This window comes from Neofelis nebulosa, chromosome 13 (assembly GCF_028018385.1).
Source record: "Neofelis nebulosa isolate mNeoNeb1 chromosome 13, mNeoNeb1.pri, whole genome shotgun sequence".
NCBI lineage: Eukaryota > Metazoa > Chordata > Mammalia > Carnivora > Felidae > Neofelis > Neofelis nebulosa.
Window position 1 is genome coordinate 56,289,785 of NC_080794.1, and position 18,783 is coordinate 56,308,567.

General features: G+C 42.5%; 1 protein-coding gene across 5 annotated transcripts in view; it reads left to right on the forward strand.

Moving 5' to 3' along the window:
* The window catches only part of PCGF5 (polycomb group ring finger 5), a 124,802-nt gene extending 112,188 nt beyond the window's left edge, over positions 1-12,614 (forward strand). For 3 of the 5 annotated variants that reach the window (XM_058697138.1, XM_058697140.1, XM_058697139.1), the window contains exons 9-10: positions 730-789; positions 1,161-1,348. In XM_058697138.1, the coding sequence (XP_058553121.1) occupies positions 730-789; positions 1,161-1,325 (225 nt within the window). In that variant the 3' untranslated portion in view covers positions 1,326-1,348. Of the gene's footprint in view, positions 1-729; positions 790-1,160; positions 1,349-6,872 lie in introns of those variants that run through there. The other 2 variants (XM_058697141.1, XM_058697142.1) reach the window with 2 other exon arrangements.
* Positions 12,615-18,783: the final 6,169 nt, after the last annotated feature.

The following is an 18,783-nucleotide window of genomic DNA, read 5'->3' on the forward strand; positions in this document are numbered from 1 at the left end:
ACCCAGTATTGAAAAATCAAGATTTGGGAATGATTTCTTTCTTTAAATATGAATGGTTAAACTGTTAGAACTTAGCAGGTTTACAAATGAATCCACTCAGTAGTTTTAAGATGTGTTCATTCATTGATTTACTCACAAAACCTTCTGTGAGAAGCTGCTGTGTGCCGCTCAAGGAGCTCACAATCTCATGCTATTAAAATAGAGACAGAGACTAAACACCTCATCTGAGCAACATGAAGAGCCTAACCTAATACGTAAAATGGACCTCTTACAGGTTGGGGCAAGGCTCATGCCCCTTTCAGAGTTCCTGAGGTCCTTAAGCAGTGTTCCTTTCACGGGTAGTGGAAAGGAGAGCTAAGCAAGATCAATCACAGGAAGGGGTGGAAGAAAGAGAATACCCCTCCTGGACTGAAGATGTGAGGGTTTTCCCAGAAATCATTATTTGAAGAGGAAATGGAAAGGATAGCCACCATTTTGGTAAATATTTGCAGAATAGTAACAAAACTGATATTTTAGATACTAAAGTTGTTTCAAGCTACGTTTTACCAGCCACTAAGTTCTTAAAATCTTTTTTTTTTTTTTCCAAAAACAACTACCATATTTTGGAAAGTGTTTACTTAAACTAATCATGTTGACTCATGTTTGACGTTAAGATAGTTTAAATAATCAGTTTTAAATATGTATCCAGTTGTGGATGCCTCTTATCTGATGAGTTCATCTCCTCCGCAGTTTCGGTGTCTGAACTGCTCAGCTTCGCAAGTCTGCTCTCAGGATGGCCCTTTGTATCAGGTAAGAGGCACTCACGACTGTACATATGACCCTGACGATGCCCGCCAAGATGGTGATCACTCTCATCCCAAACTCAAGTTTCTAAGACATGTCACTTTGCCAAACTAATATTTATTTGAGCTACAAAACGTCATTTTTCAACTTACGTCCCCAAATTTCCCATTATTTTAGTTATCTTGCATTATCTATTTAATTTCACAGAACTAAAAAATGAAATTATAAATGTTAAGGCCATTATTTAGGAGTCAGAAATTTTCAATAATTACTAGTTTCAGCCCCTGAGAAATCTCTGCTCCATATTGGATCTCTGCTCCATACTTAACACTTCTTTGTGGAAGTTTTTGTTTGTTTGTTTTTTGTGTTTTAATCAGTCCCCTAGAAGCGAAAGATGCAACGCCGGGTTAGGTGAGGCTCAGCAGCTGCAACAGCCACATGTAACTGTGAGCTTGCTCGGGTCACTTAATACAGATGATAGTGGACAAGTTTTAAAACGCACTGACAAAGACTCTTCTCAGATGCACATTCCAGTTATCTAATAAAAGTACATCTTCTATTGGGATGATGAGTTGTAGTGATGCTTCTGCCTTTAACCGTAACTCCCACATGTGTGGTTTTATGCTTTCACTCTTGGCACTGATGTCTGTTCCTTAGAAATAAAGATGTTCTTAAACTCCCATCTAAAGTATCACAGGGGCGCCTGGGTGGCGCAGTCGGTTAAGCGTCCGACTTCAGCCAGGTCACGATCTCACGGTCCGTGAGTTCGAGCCCCGCGTCAGGCTCTGGGCTGATGGCTCAGAGCCTGGAGCCTGTTTCAGATTCTGTGTCTCCCTCTCTCTCTGTCCCTCCCCCGTTCATGCTCTGTCTCTCTCTGTCCCAAAAATAAATAAACGTTGAAAAAAAAAATTTTTTTTAAAAAATAAATAAAGTATCAGAGAAGAACCGGAATAAGATTGGATTTTTAAAAATCCCCACAAATTCCCTTTTCTTCCTTCAACACTTCATCATGGATTATATAGTCCTGTCGCAGAGTTGAACTTGTGATTAACAGGATGCACCTTTAGCCAAAATTCAGCTACAAGTTTTCAAGGGAAAAGTTATCACTTTTTTTATTTCAAGAAAATATTATGTGTATACTCTTTACACTATTTCATTTTTAAATTAAAAAAAAATTTTAAATTCCACCAAATGGACAGTTTTCTAGGAAAATACCAGTGGACCAAAATTCACCCACAAAGAAAGAAAATTTAAATCTGTAAGCCATGAAAGAAAATAATTATTCCAAAATTACTTCCTCAAAGGATGCCTAAATAGCTTGATGGTCATGCTCTCTCCAATTTTCAAGCAATAGATCATTCCCATTGTAAACTGTTTTAAATTATTGAAAAACATGGAATTCTTTTCAAATTTATTTTACAAAAGTAACATAATTATGATACCAAAAACTGACAGAAAACCCCAACTAGAAAACCAGTATCAATCTCATTTTGAATACAAATACAAAGACGATAAGTAATATACTAAAAGAATAATAAACCAAGACTAAATAGTATTTTCATCAGAAATGGAAGAATGGCTTAATATTGGGGGGAAGGAAGTAATATATATTATGTAATATAAACATATTTTATATATATACACACACACAGAGTCAAATAAAAACCATCAGTAGATACTGAAAAGGCATTTGATAAAATTCACTAAGTCCCAGTTTTTCCTACCAGCTTATTTTAAAAGTTTTCCAAAAAACAAAACAATTGAAATAATACAAACGAATATCCTTTACTTGTGCTTAGATTTTACCAGTTAACATTTTGCTACATTTTATGCTCCCTCTTTCCTTCTCTTCCCTTCTCCTTATCTTATTAATCTCTTTATCATTCTGTCTATTGTTTCTTTGTGCAACTATTTGAAAGTAAATTGCCAGTATCATGACAGTTGACTACCAAATATTTCAGCATATACTTCCTAAGATCAAACACTTCCTCATAAATAACCAAAATGCCACTTCACACACAAGAAATTTAAATAGTAAATTAAATATTACAGAGATGTCATTTCTCCCCATAATTAAATTATCAAGTTTGATATAGTTCCAAACACACTTTTTACCAGATTCTTGTTTAACTTAACAGAATCAGTCATTCTAAAGTTCACCAGGAAGTACGAGCCAGTGCTTCTGGTCCGTCACAGTTTTCAGTGGGTAATCAGGGGGCATGTGCATCGCCACATCCTAAAACGCATTTGTAAGCTGAAGTAATTAAAATAGGGCACTGACTTAAACACAGACATATGAGTCAAAAGAATAGCTCAGGGACAGACTCTAGCATTATATGAATCTGTAAAGAGAGTATTTCACGTTAGTGGAAGAAAACAGATTTATTTAGCAAATACCTACTGAACACTTAACTATGCACTGGGTACTCTTTTAGGCCCAAGTACTCTTTTAGGACACAAGTGAAAGTGAACAACTTCCTCACAGAGCTTACACTCTAATGACGGTAACAGATGAAGAATAAATGAGTCAGATTTGTAGTGTTAGAAGAAAAATTAAGGTAGGGAAGTAGAATATTTTAGATAAGATAGCCACAGGAAGACTTCTTTGAGGTGGAGGTTCTTGATCAAAAGCAAGTGAGAGAAATAGCTATGTGTGTATCTGGGATCGGATGCTTCAGGCCAAGGGAACACAGTGGAAAGATCTGGAGGAGTGGTCATACCTGGTTGTTTGAGGATTGCAAGGAGGCCAGCAGGGCTGGACCGGAGACAGTATTTGGCAGTCGGCAGGGCTAATCGGTGAACTCGGAATATAGATTTTGGGGGGAGGGTGTGATCTAGTAGGGTTAGTTTTCAATAAATTTTACTGAGACTTGGTGGTGGTGATGGAGATTCAGTTCATACCTCACATTATAGGAGATTTTCATGGCTTAAAGTGGTAAATATTAAAATAGACACCATCAAAGATCAAGAAGAAATATAGTTGAATAATTTCAGAGTGGGGATGGCCTTTTTCACTGTACATACAAAAGGAAAAAAAGACAAAGCAAGTTGACTGTTAATATTGAAAAGTACATGGCAAAAATATCATAACTAAGGAAATATTTGCAGTATACACAGAGAGGTTTAATGGCCTTAATACATGAAAGAATTCATGCAAATCTGTAAGACAGAGTTCAACTTATCATAGAAAAATGAACAAAAGACCTTAGGAAAGTCACAAAAGGAAACAAAACTGGCTAATCAGCATTCAAAAATGGTTAATTTCTTTAGAAGAAATAAAATACTATTTTATGCTTATTAAATTGCCATATTAAGAGGGAAGAAAAGATAGTACTCATTATTGATGAGACCAGTGAAGAATGAGCATTTATATTTCTTTTGGAAACATAAAGATAGAATAACTTCCAGTATTTATGCTGTTTGAACCAGCAGTTCCACTCTAGGAACCAGCCCTGATCCTTGGGGCAGGATTAATCTATAATTGCCAAAAAAAAAAAAAAAGGGGGGGGGGGGCACCTGGGTGGCTCAGTCAGTTGGGCATCTGACTTTGGCTCAGGTCATGATCTCACAGCTTGTGAATTCGAGCCCCACTTCAGGCTCTGTGCTGACAGCTCAGGGCCTGGAGCCTGCTTCAGATTCTGTGTCTCCCTGTCTCTCTGCCCCTCCCCTATTTGCACTCGGTCTCTCTCTCTCAAATAAATAAACATTAAAAAATCAAAAAAAAAAAAAAAAAGGAATTAACTAAAATATACAGCAAAAGGAAATTTTTTGGTAACTTATGATTCTTTTCTACAAAGCTATTATGTTCTTCCTTTAAAAATGATCAAGGATATTAAATGGTGTCAAAATAAGTTACGGAATTTTTAAATGGAAATTAAAATTTTACATGGACAAAATGATTTACCAAACAATATGTGTAGCTTGATTACAGTCTTGAAAAAAAAATATGTATACAGACAGAAAGACCAGAAGGATAGACGCTAAAATAATTATGGTAGTTATCTTTGGATGGTGGTATTTAAGTGAGTTTCCTTTTTTCTTGGTGCTTTTCTGTATTTTCCAAATCTATCATGAAACCACATTCACTTTTATGATAAAGATTTTTTACGAAAAGCAGTACATCAGTCAAGGTCGATGTGATTTATCACTTTCCAAAGTTATCACATTTGAAATGGATACTGTGGGAGTATCTTTTATTTTAGCACATGATGAGACTGACGACTAGCAACTCTCCAAGTAGGCCCATTTGGGGCAGTCACTCAACACTGTGGGGTGGTGCGCCACATTCCCTGGTACTAAGCACAGCGCTGTTTTACTTCAGAAAGCAAACTGAAATACAAATAGAACTTAAAGTAGATCTTAGTGGTTCCCAGCATTGTAAAACACTTCAGTAAGATTAAACTTCAGCTGTCATCATAGAACAAACACAAATGGTTACTTGGAGAAAGCAAACCGTTTTCAACCAAAACCAGAAAATCCTGACCACTGACAAGCCATTTTACTTCCCTCTCTGCCTTCATCCCAGTAGAACTGCTGATGGATTCTTCTATATATTATGAAGGAATTCTAGAATGAGTGCCTTAATCATTTGCAGAAAGCGTGCAGACTCCACAGAGTCCGGGATGGAGAACAAAGCTAGGAAGGTTGTTGTGGCGGAGGGAGGGCAAGCCGTGGGCTGGGCCAGAACAGGAAGTAGATCCTACCCTACTGCAGAGGGTAGGGAGTCTGGGTAGCAGTCTCCACAGCTGGCTCAGTTTCACAAGACCCAGGGAGTTTTTTTAAATGCACATTCCTGTTTCTCCCAGATATTGTCATTCAGAGGGAACAAAGTTTAAATAAAACCAAGTAAACAAAATATAAACCAAAATAGATTTAAGACCGTGGAGATCTTGAGAGACTGTGACTTTTACTCCAGCCCTCAGAACTGGTGGTGGCATCCCCCTACGTCCTCAGCTGGGAAGAGCAAGACCTAGAAATTTCCATTCCCACCTCCAGTCCCATCCTGAGCTGAATGGCTGAAGACCAATGAGGAGTTTTCTCAGGATATAACCTAGCTATACAGGCAGAAATAGTCCTTTTTAGGATTATAGAGCCTCAGCCCACCCCTTTCACCTGGATGAAAGAGTACACAATTTCGTGGCCTGGATTTTTGTGTCCACTTACACTGAGATGAAGGGGAACCATCAATGACAGTCTCAGCACTTTCTTGGTTTCATAAAAGGAGCTTCTCGATGAAATTTCACTTAAAAGGGGGAATCTGAAGCTTTCGGGAAGGGAAAACCATTGGTCCTCCAGACCAGACTTTGTGATGTTAGGTTCTGTATGAAAAGGTAAAATAGCAGGTGAAAACAGATACTGAAGTGGCAATGTGGCCTATGCCTTCTACGCCCAGGAAGTAGTTTCCTCTCTAGTCTGTTGATGTAGGGATACCTTGTCTGTAGTCACAGCAATGAAGAACAGTCCATACCTTTCAGTTGTGTGTCCACCCAGAATATATAATACTATCAACTGACTATTGAAAGGAGGTAGCAACCTGAATGTTCCATGTAACAATTCGCTACTTGTTTTTCCAGTTTTTAAAGGACCATTAAAGTTTCAATGCTAAAAAAAAAACTGTCAAACTTACCAAAAACAAATGTGATTTGTGAAAACTACCCCAGTTTCATAGATTCATAGCAAGAGGTCTCTCTTAATTTGTGACTCAGTGGGCCCTCACAAACAGCAGCTTGGGTGGAATGCAGCCCCACGAGGTACCTGATTGAACGAACACCTTCAAGCAGGGCACAGAGCCTTCAGTCCTCCCTATTACTTTCGTACGACTCATACCCAGCCAGCGTGACCTCGTGAGCCTTTGAACTTGACCTTTGTTACATATCAGAGAAAACTTGCCTGATTCTAGAAAAATAATGGTAATTTAAAAATAAAGCATTTTAATGGTAACTAGTCTTTAATTGTCATAATCACTAGTAGTACTAGGAAATATTGTAAATAATAATCCTGCATTCTTAAAGGCTTTTGTATGTAATCTATATTGTTTTCGTTTTTCATATAAACACAGTCTTATTCATCATCATGTTTTTATTTTATAGTCCTACCCCATGGTATTGCAGTATCGACCAAGAATTGATTTCGGTTAGACCAAGGGGCCTAGATCCCACGGAGATGACTCCTGCACTCTTTGTTTACTCATCAGCAGATCGCACAGGGAACGGTGTGTGGACGAGAGGGACACAACCAGATTTTCAGCATGCAAATAAGGCCATTGTCTGTCTCTAAATTGTCAGTTGCATTTATGTTGTTTCTATTAAGAGTGAACCAAGTGCCATTCTGCTACTGAATCATCCGCATACGGTATTTGTGCTGTCTCAGTGTACAAGTCGTGGTTGCAATCAGCTACGGGTGCAGCCATGATTCAGCCTCCCGGATATTTTGCTTGCCTGTTCCAAGACCGTTCTAACGTTTGATTACACTAGTAATATGACTCAATCTGTGTGGTGTTGCAGTTTTCACATACTTAATATTTTATTAATTTTTGTTTAAATAGAGTACTGTACAAGAAATAATTATTATATCTTGAAGTTATTTTGTATGGGAAAGTATTTAGAAGAGTGGTTTTTGAGCCACGGTCCTGTTCTAAGCTTTTTCTGTGTGAAATAGTTCACTTTTGAGTGTGCAAGACTTTGGGGGAAGAATTCCAATTATTCTCGTCATTAGAGCACATTATAGTTGTAGACATGTTAAGTCCTTCAGCTGTGTGGTCTACCTACCATTGCACAAGGAGGCACGCTGGCCCTCCAGATTGAAAGTGTGTGTGACCGGGTGGACCGCTGAAGTCCGATTCAGAACCATTGGAAAGGTCGACAGCTGGCCACACTTACTTCTAACAAAATTACTGCATCAGCAAGGTCAGTCTTTCGTAATGCCTTATGACGAGCAGGTGCTGCTTCGTGAAACATCACTGTGTAGCCCGTTCTATGTATGCGTCATTCTATTGTGGCTCTCATTTAATGAGTAGAATGTCTCTCTTTTTAAGTTGGCCTTAGGTGTGTGTCATTGTGGCATGCAGAGGGTTATGATGATTTTAAATATTAGGATTTTTAGAGCAGATAACATTAGCTATTTTATGGATTTTAGAAGTCTCAAGGCAATTATAAATTAAAACTGTTACCTATCGCAGCTCCAAACCACATGCGTCTAATAGAGTAACTGCAGTGTAGTAGGTGAACATGCTAACCCAAATTAATGATTTGAGGAGATTCCATTTTAGATCCTGTAGTCAGCAGGGGGAAATGGGATTCTTGTTTTATACATAAACTCGTTAAGGTCAGAGCTGGGATAATGTCCTTGATTTTGCAGTTTTGTTAAGTCTTCCATTCATTTTGAGATTAGTCTGCAAGTCAGAGAAAGTCTCATTACCTGAAATTATCTGAAGAACTTCGTTTTAAACTTTTAAATCGACAGTTGTTTTCAAAAAAAACTTATTTGGGAATTAAGTTTTGTTAATTGCCTCAAAATAAACAAGTTAACCTCCGAAACTTAGTAAAAGTCTTGAAAGCTAGGAAAAACTGTTTTAGAAATCTGACACGAGCACAATCTGTGTGTTACACACATAGTTTTTATACTGTATACATTGTAGACGTGCTACATTTTCCAGTAAAATGTATCACGGATTAATGCCTTCTGAATCTCAAAATGCTTCTTAGGAATAAAACATTGTACAACTCTAAAAAACACATACAAAATACAGCTAAATCTTGATGCATTTCACACTCTAAAAGGCTGAAACTTCCTAAATTACCTTTTCATGTGTCATTGTTTCAAGTCAGGAAGTCTATCAGAGTTTTCTGTTGTTATTGTTTGGACTTTTGTGAAAAAGGTTATGGCAGTGCTTTCTTAATTTCATTCTGTTAGATTCTGTTTGTGCCTGGAGGGACTCAGAAGCAGAATTTAAAAGGCAGATTATTGTGAACTCTTTCAAGATGGTTAGAACAGACCATTACACTCAACCAAAAACAGCATCTACTCTCTAGCTACAGAAATTATTTTGCTGTGCTGTGAAATCCAATTCCCTGACATCCCTAGGAAATTCTAATATTATAAGTTTGTCACATCTAGGTCAGTGATTAAAATAGTGTTTTACATATGGAAGTTAACTAACTCAAAATGAATTGAGAGTGCATTTTAAAATAAAACCACAAACGAGACCTGTGTGTTTTGGGGTCCCCAGCCAAAACTTAGAGCCTTCAGTGAGTTTTAGACACATGAGCTCTTTAAGTTGGGTCTGTTGCTGCCTCATCACATGTAATTTTACTGTTTTCCAAGGAAATATGTAGGAAGCAATTATGGAATTGAGAATCGTTTTATGTAAAATTCCTTTATTCACTGTTCACATGTTAACATTTTTATGGAAATGCAGTGGAATATGTGCCAAAACATGTGAAAGGAAACCATAAGGGAAGCAGGGCATCAGTTAGCATTTAGGGAAACGTACAGTTTAGGACCGTCCTGAGTGATACAGCATTACTATTCAGAACTGTAGACTTCTTCAACCCACCTCTTGTGGTGTATTCAGCTATAATTTCCTAAGTATGGGACTGCTTTTATGTCTGAGCAATACACTAATTATCCCCTAAGTCAGCTTAAGGAATTTGCAAGAAACCAGATACAAGAAACATATACAGGTGACTTTTGCAGTTAGTTTTATAAACTTAGGGTGCTAATAAAGCTCTTACATAAGTAAACTGTAGGAATAATCCTCTGAATCTGCAAAACTGGAGAACAAAACTCAATTAAATTTGTTTAAATCTGTTGTCTCTTAAGCAAGAAACCGAAAGAACTTTACCTTCCATAAAGGACTTTGTAATCGCTTTTCTCTGCCCTAGGATGTCAGAGATATAAGAGGGCCAAGGAAGCGTGGATATAAAGAAGGACTGTGGTTCATACAGACCACTTTAACTGAAGTAATCACATCAGTTAACAGAAAAATCAGAATATGGCCTTTTCTCTAGATGAATGGAATACTTTTAAGAGGTATAAAAAATAAACTAAAAGGCTCACTGATGAGGTAAGATAAGGTCATTCAGTCTGGGGTGCGGGTACTTTGGGTAAGGTCTTTTAACTACTTTTAGAAAAGTGTATTATTTATCCATTGAAAAATCTGTCCCATACTCGACTACGTTATACACTAAAACGAAATCCAAATTTAAGTGATTCTTGAAGGGGGGAAAGTGTGTTATATAATATTGTCAACTCTTTAGCTTTAGTGAAATATTTAAGAGAAAGTGCCTCTTTTGCTAAAAGTGCATTTCTGTTTAGATTTGCTGCATAACTTTTGAGTTCTCTGTACCTGCCTCTTATGAATGGTTTTATATCCAAATAGGCACTCATAAGTGAGAGTAATCTCTTTTTGAAAGATTTTCATAAGAAGTAGAGATCACCAAAGACATTCTACTGTTGATTAACAATCATGCTAGAGAGACAGTTTTAACAGTTTGGAGGGTGGAATTTTTTAGGTTGCAATTTAATTTTATATAGTTAGGCAATAACCTTAAGTAACCTTAACTGCTACAATATCACCAAAGAAAGGCTTTAAACTGATTTTGGTGGTGAGATCAATCAAATGTAAGTTTTTCTTGCAATAATCAGAGCACACTTCCTCTCCAATAATGGCCCTTGTTTTTCCAGCACCATCTGACAGGGCTTAGGAAATCCTCAAAGGTGAGAAAGAGATAAAGCACCACAATTAGCTCCCCCTTTGGATGCAAGTGGGAGAAATACATCCTCTGAAGAGAATATTGAAATTGAGACTTTAAAGCTTAATTTGAGAAGCTCTTTAATTCACTTCATTAGAGTCCATATAAACGAAATGTATGCTTATTTGGTTCCTGGGTTCTTAGTAAAAGGAGAAATTCCATTACAGACAGACTTTGGTAAAAGTGCTGACATGCTTACTTGTATAAGAAATAGTACATTCTATTGGACTTACCTAAGTGGGGTTTTTTTTTTGTTTGTTTTTTGTTTTTTTGTATTCAAAAGCAAAGTTTTCATAAAGGCTGATTTTTTTTCTTAAAAAGCAACTCTTTGTCTTGTTTCTTAGTGATTACCTTATTGTGATTAGAATGTAGCCATACAGCCAAATTTGGCAAAATAAGTCCCAGATCAAGAGCATATACATCAAGTTAGGCACTGCCCATCCGCCGTTCTCCCTGGGAGCTTATGCTGTGGCCACCTTGGAGGTCAAACTCACGTGATGCAGCCTGATAGGCCACTGGGTCAACCTCCTTGGATGCAGTCTGCCACTTACTCTGGTTTATCGCAAGGAATCTTCCCTCCAGCTAAGCTTTATACCAGTAAGATGTTGGTTGTAGAAATTGCAAAAATGAATCCGTTTGCCATAACTTTAATCTTTTGGATTAGAAACAAAAACGTGAAAACGCTATTAATACTGTAAGACATAGATCCTTAACAGTAAGGCACGTAACATGCCCGCCAGATCTGGTCTATGGAAAAGTCAAAAAAGATGATATATACTAGAGATGCAGAAACCCTTTGAAAGCACAGAAACACCATCCAGTTCTGGATTCACTTGGCGTACCTAGGTCTGTAGCATTTTTGATGGAAAAACATCAGATTGAAAGGTCATTAAAATGTACTTCTACATTACAGGGTTTTCATGGTTTTCTTTTTCCTAAAACAGAGGTATTTTCCCAATAATTTAAAATGATTCTCTTCCTAGGGAAGAGCCTTCACAAATGGTATATTTACTCACTATCCTTAAACTGTATTTGCAAATAGAATTAAAATGCTTCAGCACTTCCTTTTCAGAAAGTTATGAAACTTTAAAATAATTTATTGTAAATGCTCATTCAAATATATATACTCATTGTGCCCCTTTTCCTAGGATTCAGTACTGAGACATTATTCAGAAATGCGTTTTAATTTTAATTGTCTTTAAATATAGAATCAAATGAAAGATCTGTTAAAATACTGGGTCTAGTTTTCTTCCATCTTTCAGAGCTTCATGGAATAAGAAACTAATCTAGTACAGACGAAGATTAAATATTTCTGGGCACATTGTACAGACAGTAAACAGATCATCTATCCCTAGACTGCACCTCAGTCCACTGGAGCAGAAGTTCTACACGTTAGAAATGTAATGGGATCAGCCTCACATTCTGGGGGGTCGGTTTTCTTTTGCTGTATTTTTTAGAATGGGGATGGGGGCCTAAGTGTCCTTACGAAGCTGTGGCCCACGACGAGAGCTTGTGGGAGAGCGCCAGCCTTCAGCTGCGTTCCTGTACTTGGCGACAACAGCAAGCACCAGAGTTTGATAGAGTAGCCCTCCCGTCAGACAAGACCGTCACAGGATATACTGTATAGTTATGTTGCTAATTTTCCTTTGAAATATAAAATATTTTAAGCTTTTTTTGTCAAAAGTGGTAACATCTTAATACAAATAAAAACCTTTTTGTGGTTGTAAGATTTAGCTTATAAATCATTCAAATTGAAGTGAAAGATTACCAGGTCATTGTTAATGACTTCGTCTATTAAGAATATATGTATTTTTGTAAAGGAAAAGCACTTGTAGATATTTAATCAGTACAAGATATATGTCTGTTTTGCAGAAATAAAATGCTGCTTAGAGATTCTCTTTAAATATTTTTATTTTTGTGCTCAAATGTATTTTCTGTTGATCTATGGAATGTTCTGTATAAAGCTGTATGGTTGTACTGTTGGGCTAGATTCTTTTGTTTTTTAAAATCTGGACTTAGCCGAGTATATTTGACCATGTTAAAAATAGTATCTTTGTTATTAAAATTCTGATTGCATAATTTCTTGTTGCCTGTCATCCTTAATATTAGTGGTTGTAGACCGCAGCCTCCCTTAATTACTGCTGTGGCAAATTTTATGACAATTTTGAGTATCTGAGATCATAAATCTTCTCTAGAGGTTCTCGAGCTGCTTAGTTTTGAGACGGTGGGCTGTATCCCCAAGTGATACTTGAGGCCTGCACACACACGCACACTTTAGAACAATTTATTTTGTTAGCTTCATCCAATCGAAATAACCCTTCGAAAGGAACTGTCAAAGGCCCACGTGAATTGAAAGCTGCTGTCCTCAGCCAGTTAGAGAACAGTTTTGTTTTATTAATACACCCGTAGGTTCTCGCCCTAGGAGTTCTAGTTGGGCTCGCCTCAGACATTCAGGTCCGGAAGGTTGCAGTGACTCCGCTCTCTTTCCCGTCGTTACCGTGGTGCCTGAGCCCTGTCTCCTGTTACTGACACCGTGGTGCTCCCTGGCACCACCGGGCACGCAGCGAGACCTGGGGAGTGGCAGCCGCTGAGCAAGGCTGGACTCCTTCCTTCCGAGGCCGTTGCAGAATGGGAACAAACACGGAGCCCCGCACGTGGGAAGCGCTCAGAAAGGCGGCACGGGTTGCTTCCGTCACGTGTCACTGGCCGGGACTCACTGCCACAGCCCCCCCTCGCTGAGGCGAAGGCCTCCGGGAAGGCCGGGCGACGCGGCTAAGCCACGTCCCAAAGGGAAGAGAAACCAGGTTTGTGACCTGATCTGTGTCTGGCAAACCTCCGTGTGACAAAAGGGGTCACGGTTTCCCAGCTCTTAGAAGCGTTCTGTCAACACAGGCTCCGCTCTGATCTTCCCGCTGGTTTAGAAAGGTGTGGCGAAGTCTTGTACTCCCACGAGGCCTGAGAAGCCGGGGTCAGCCCCTGCTTTCTACGTGGCCGGGGGATTTGCAGGCAGTATTTGGCTGGAAACCACACAGAACCCTGCCGGGCACCCAACCCCCTGCCACGAAATGTGGGGCACCAGGACCGCCACCGTAACAGCCAAGCGCAGAATCATGTCCAGGAGAGAGAGGCGACAAATGATCACCACTAGCTCCGACCCACCAAAGCCCTGCGCCTCCTACAAAGCCCAGTTCCGATCCAGCAACTCAGGCGGGCATATCCGGACCCGCTCCCTCTTCTCTACCACTCAGCGCTCCCAGCGCAAGCACAGCCATGGGCGTTTGTCCTCCCACTAGATCGTGAGCATCGGGAGGGATGTTGACAGCCGTCGTTGGATAGCCCCACGCCCACGCGACACGCCCACCCCACGTAACTGGCACCCACCAAACCACAGTGGAAGAATCCGGATTCTACAAAGAGGCAATGCTGCTGACAGAGTCTCCAGGTGTCCCTCCCCTTCTTACAAGGACACCAGTCAAACTGATTGGATTAGAGCCCCACCCTCATGACCTGATTTAACTTAATCACCCCTCGAAGGTCCTATCTCAAAGACTGTCACATTCTAAGGCAGTGGGGGACAGGGCTTCCACACAGGAACACGGGAAGACACCCTTCAGAGAGCCATGTGGCGGCCCGCAGACCGGGGTTCAAATTCAGGGTCACTGTTGTGTAACTTTTGGCAGTTTACTTAACCCGGATGAGTCTCTTGTTTCCTCAGGGTAAAGCACAACCACCCCAACTCACCCCATAGGTTTGTGGAGGAAGAGTTGCCTTGGCGCTCAGAGCGACCCCAGAAGGAGCAGGGACAGTTCTCCCATGTGCTCGCGTGCAGATCAACCTGGGTTACATCCGTGTCCTCCCCGTTGGCTGCAAGTATAATGCAGTCAACTCAAATCTTGGGACACCTGGGTGGCTTAGTCAGTTGAACACCTGACTCTTGATCTTGGCTCAGGTCATGATCGCACAGTTCGTGAGTTCAAGCCCCACATCGGGCTCTGCACTGACAGCACGGAGCCTGCTTGGAATTCTCTCTCTCCTACTCTCTCTGTCCCTTCCCTGATCACATGCTTGCCTTCTCAAAATAAATAAACTTTAAAAAAAACAAAAACAAAAACAAAAAACCTCACATCTTGCTTACCTAGAGCTATTTCAATCCCACGGTAGCTCACAAAACTCATTCCCACTGAATGTGCTAATCCATGAAGGATCCAGCACAGAATCTAGCACATAGTGGGCACTTTACAGATGTCTTCCTTTTCTCTCACACCCATGTAATCAGCAGAACAAACCTATTTTGGCCCAATTTTAATGGTGTGAAAGGGAGTCTAAATAACTCACCATCTACAGAATGTATTTGGGTCTCCAACACAGGACTTCTTTGTCCGAGGGGGACTCTGCTCTCAGAGGCACGGCCTGTGTCTGAGGGCTGAGACATGCAGGGAAGTTGTGCTCAGGCCCTCGGAGCCCCTCCGGGATGGCCCACATACAGGGTAAACACTTGCCAGCCAGTGTGTGCCTCAGACGACACAGCAGGCAGGTCACTCCTGTGTTCGACACACTGTTTGAGCACCTGCCGTGTACCAGGTGCTGTGCAGGGCGCAGGGATGTAGGTGGTGAGCCGAACAGGTGCCACCCTTGACACTAATGGAGCCTCCAGTATGGGGAATAGAGAGATAGGGAACACACAATAAATAAATACACAATAATAAGAACACAGAGGGGCGCCTGGGTGGCTCAGTCAGTTAAGCATCTGACTTCGGCTCAGGTCATGATCTCACAGTCCGGGAGTTCGAGCGCCGTATCAGGCTCTGTGCTGATAGCTCAGAGCCTGGAGCCTGTTTCAGATTCTGTGTCTCCCCTCTCTCTCTGACCCTCCCTCGTTCATGCTCTCGGTCTCAAAAATAAACATTAAAAAAAATTAAAAAAAAAAAAAAAAAAAACGCAGAGTGTTCATGTAAGAATGCAAGGTCCAGACTTTTCTGAGAAAATGATGTTTACACTGAGACCTGAAAGACAGGGTAGAGCAAGCCAGGCCAAGTGCAGGGGGAAGCGTGTCCCTGAGGGCAAGAGCGAGCATGGAGGGCTCCGTGCAGCACAGCCAGCTGCAGGAAGCCGGTGTGGCCAGAGAGGAGCGACAAGGCAGAGAGCAAGGAGAGAGGATTCCGGAGAAGGTGGCAGAGGCCGGGTCGGTAGACACATCTGGCCCTGTTTAGAAGCTTGTATTTTACTCTGAGCACAAGAGTAAAGAGATTGGATTTTAAACAGAGGATTGACATCTTTTTTATATTTTAAAATTATCACGCTGGGAGCGTTGCAGAGACTAGAGTGTTACGGGTATAGGACTATAGAACAGAAATGGAAACAGGTTAAAAGCCCAGAGCAGTAGTGCAGGTAAGAAAAACAGAAGGTGGCACTTGAGGTGAACTTAAGTGGCCAGAAGAAATGCTGGTTTCTTTTTTCTTTTTTTCTTTTTCTTTGAGAGAGAGAGAGAGACAGAGACAGAATGAACAGTGAACAAGTACATGCGAGCAGGGGAAGGTCGGAGAGAGACAGAGAGACAGAGAGAGAGAGGGAGAGAGAGAATCCCAAGGAGGCTCTGCACTCACAGCATGGAGCCTGATGTGGGACTCGATCCCACAAACCATGAGATCATGACCTAAGCCAAAAGTCATGAGTCAGACCCTCAACTGACTGAGCCACCCAGGTGCCCCAAAAAGCAGATTTCTTTACACACATCTGCCCCATCCCAGGGGCCCAGGTTCATTGTAACCTAAGTTTTCAGGTCTTGGGTGAAGCTCTGGATGGGGGTGGGGGATTCAGAACAAGAGGATGGGGAGAAACCTTGGAATCAGAGAGTATCAGCCACGTCCGAGCTCCCACTCTTCCTTAGGAAACCTGGGGTGGGCAGAGGACGGGAGCAGGGAGGTAGGTCGGTCCTGTTTGCAAGGACAGAAAGGATCCCAAAAAGCCTTCTCTACCAGCCCAGTCCAGGGCCTGCCACCAGGACTCTCACGGGACCTGTTCCCAGCCAAGTGCCCAGACTTGTCCAGTGAGGCCCCTACTCAACACTCGAGGCCCAGCCTCCAGCACCTGCAGAGATGCTTCTCCAGGAGCCATCACCCAACCTCCCTCTCTGGGGGTGGTCTCGCCTGCCCTCCACCCCAGCCCTTATGGAACCCTGTCCTGTCACAGGGGTTGGAGGGACATAGCCCGATGCCCGCTTGGGTCCCACTGAGGAGCTGCAAGAGGGTAAATGGCAGCGTCTCTTCTCAGAGGTGCCCGAGGCCCTGATGCAAATGTGACCTTCCACTAGCAGAACTCACACGATGTAACTGCAACCGACTTACTTGTGTCTCTCCAGTCCCCTTCCACTGGAAAAACATCAGCAGTCCCCACAACTTTCTTGGTGCATTCTAAATCCCAAAACCCTGTCTTAAGTCAGAAACCAGAATGTCCACTTAAGTATATTAATCAATGCTTCAACATTCTTTGCAAGATGACCCTTCTCTGTTCCTCACTGAGACCTGGAAAAGACACCTTCCTTCCAGAAATAGAGGGCGGTCGATTTCCCTCCTCCTCTTGCCCTCTCTGGTTTGGGTGTGGGAAACAGCACAACAGATCGGGCTGTGAGCCAGCTCCACGCCACCCGGGCCTGACATTTATTTTATTTTATTTTATTTTATTTTATTTTTTTATTTATTTTTGGGACAGAGAGAGACAGAGCATGAACGGGGGAGGGGCAGAGAGAGAGGGAGACACAGAATCGGAAACAGGCTCCAGGCTCCGAGCCATCAGCCCAGAGCCTGACGCGGGGCTCGAACTCACGGACCGCGAGATCGTGACCTGGCTGAAGTCGGACGCTTAACCGACTGCGCCACCCAGGCGCCCCCGGGCCTGACATTTAAAGCTCCCTCTCCTGGCCATCTCTCTGGGTTCTTTGGAGGATCCCTCTTGGACGTTTCAGCCACCACTCGCTTTGCCAGGGGCCATGCCTTGATTTCAGTGGGCTGCTCCTGGTGGCCTTCACCTTCTATTCCAGGCAGTTCTCTCCTCTCACAGGCTGCCATCTTGTGCGGGATCCCTCGTTAGTGGCTCCTGGCTGATATTCATAGTTGATATCCCTCAGGGGGTGCTGAACAGCCCTGCAACACCACCCCACTGTCAAAGACAACTCTGTTTCTTACCAGCCTGGCAGTAACTCTCCCTCCCTCCCTCTCTTCCCCTCTCTCCCCAGTCTAGATGCCTCAGGACTGAGAGTCACAGCCTCTGGCCTCTAGATTCCTCTGTGTGTGTCAGTTCCAGGCAAAATGTCCCCACAGCCACAGTACACACAGCAAGCCTCCATGGGGTGCTATTGCTGTCCCACCCTCACCAGACCTGGGGGCAGGGCCCAGCGCCCACCACCTTTCTGCCCTGAGGAATGGAGTTCACAGCCCAGCTCACTCCCCAGAAGACCTCTGCCTAAATCTTTTGACTCCTGCAGCTGGTGAAGGATGGCCCACCCGGTAACCAGAAGCCTTGGCCAGTTTATGGTCACTGGGTACAAGCAGACTCCTCCCTCTGCTTTCCCTCTACTTGATGCCCTTCATGTCCCAAGGAACAGAGGCTCTCCAGGCTCCCAAGAGAACACAGCTTGCTCCTGGTCATCTTGTCCAGCCATAATATAGCTCTGAATGGCACCAGCAGATCGAAAGAGACCCACCTGCACCCCGCCTTGCAGGGCACCCCCCAGACTGAGGGACTGAGCCCTGGCGCCAGCCCAGGCCAGGCTCTCCAACAGCGGCCCCCTGAGAGCAGAGGGCACGGCCGAAGGAAGGGAAAGCCGAATCCCACCTGAACCACCAGAGTCCAAGATGGCTGACCTGGTCACTGAGAGCAGTGACCCACCCGGGGACCAGGTCGGAACAAGCAAGTCCTGCATTAGGTTGTGCAGATTCCCCACAATGCAGAGGGGTCTGCTCCCTGACTATGGACTCGGTGCCAGCTGTTCTGGGCTGGTCGATACAATCTACTGGCATCAAACTGCCTTTACTTTTCAACTCCCCACGTAGAAGCAGTTGGGTGAAAAGCCAAAGGGCAGGGCTGTTCTGCGAAGTTGTCCCGAGGGTGCTGATCAAGAAGGGAGATGGAAACAGCCCAAGGACAGGATTGCCTGCTGATTCTTAAAAATGTGCACACTGGGGGCGCCTGGGTGGCGCAGTCGGTTAAGCGTCCGACTTCAGCCAGGTCACGATCTCGCGGTCCGTGAGTT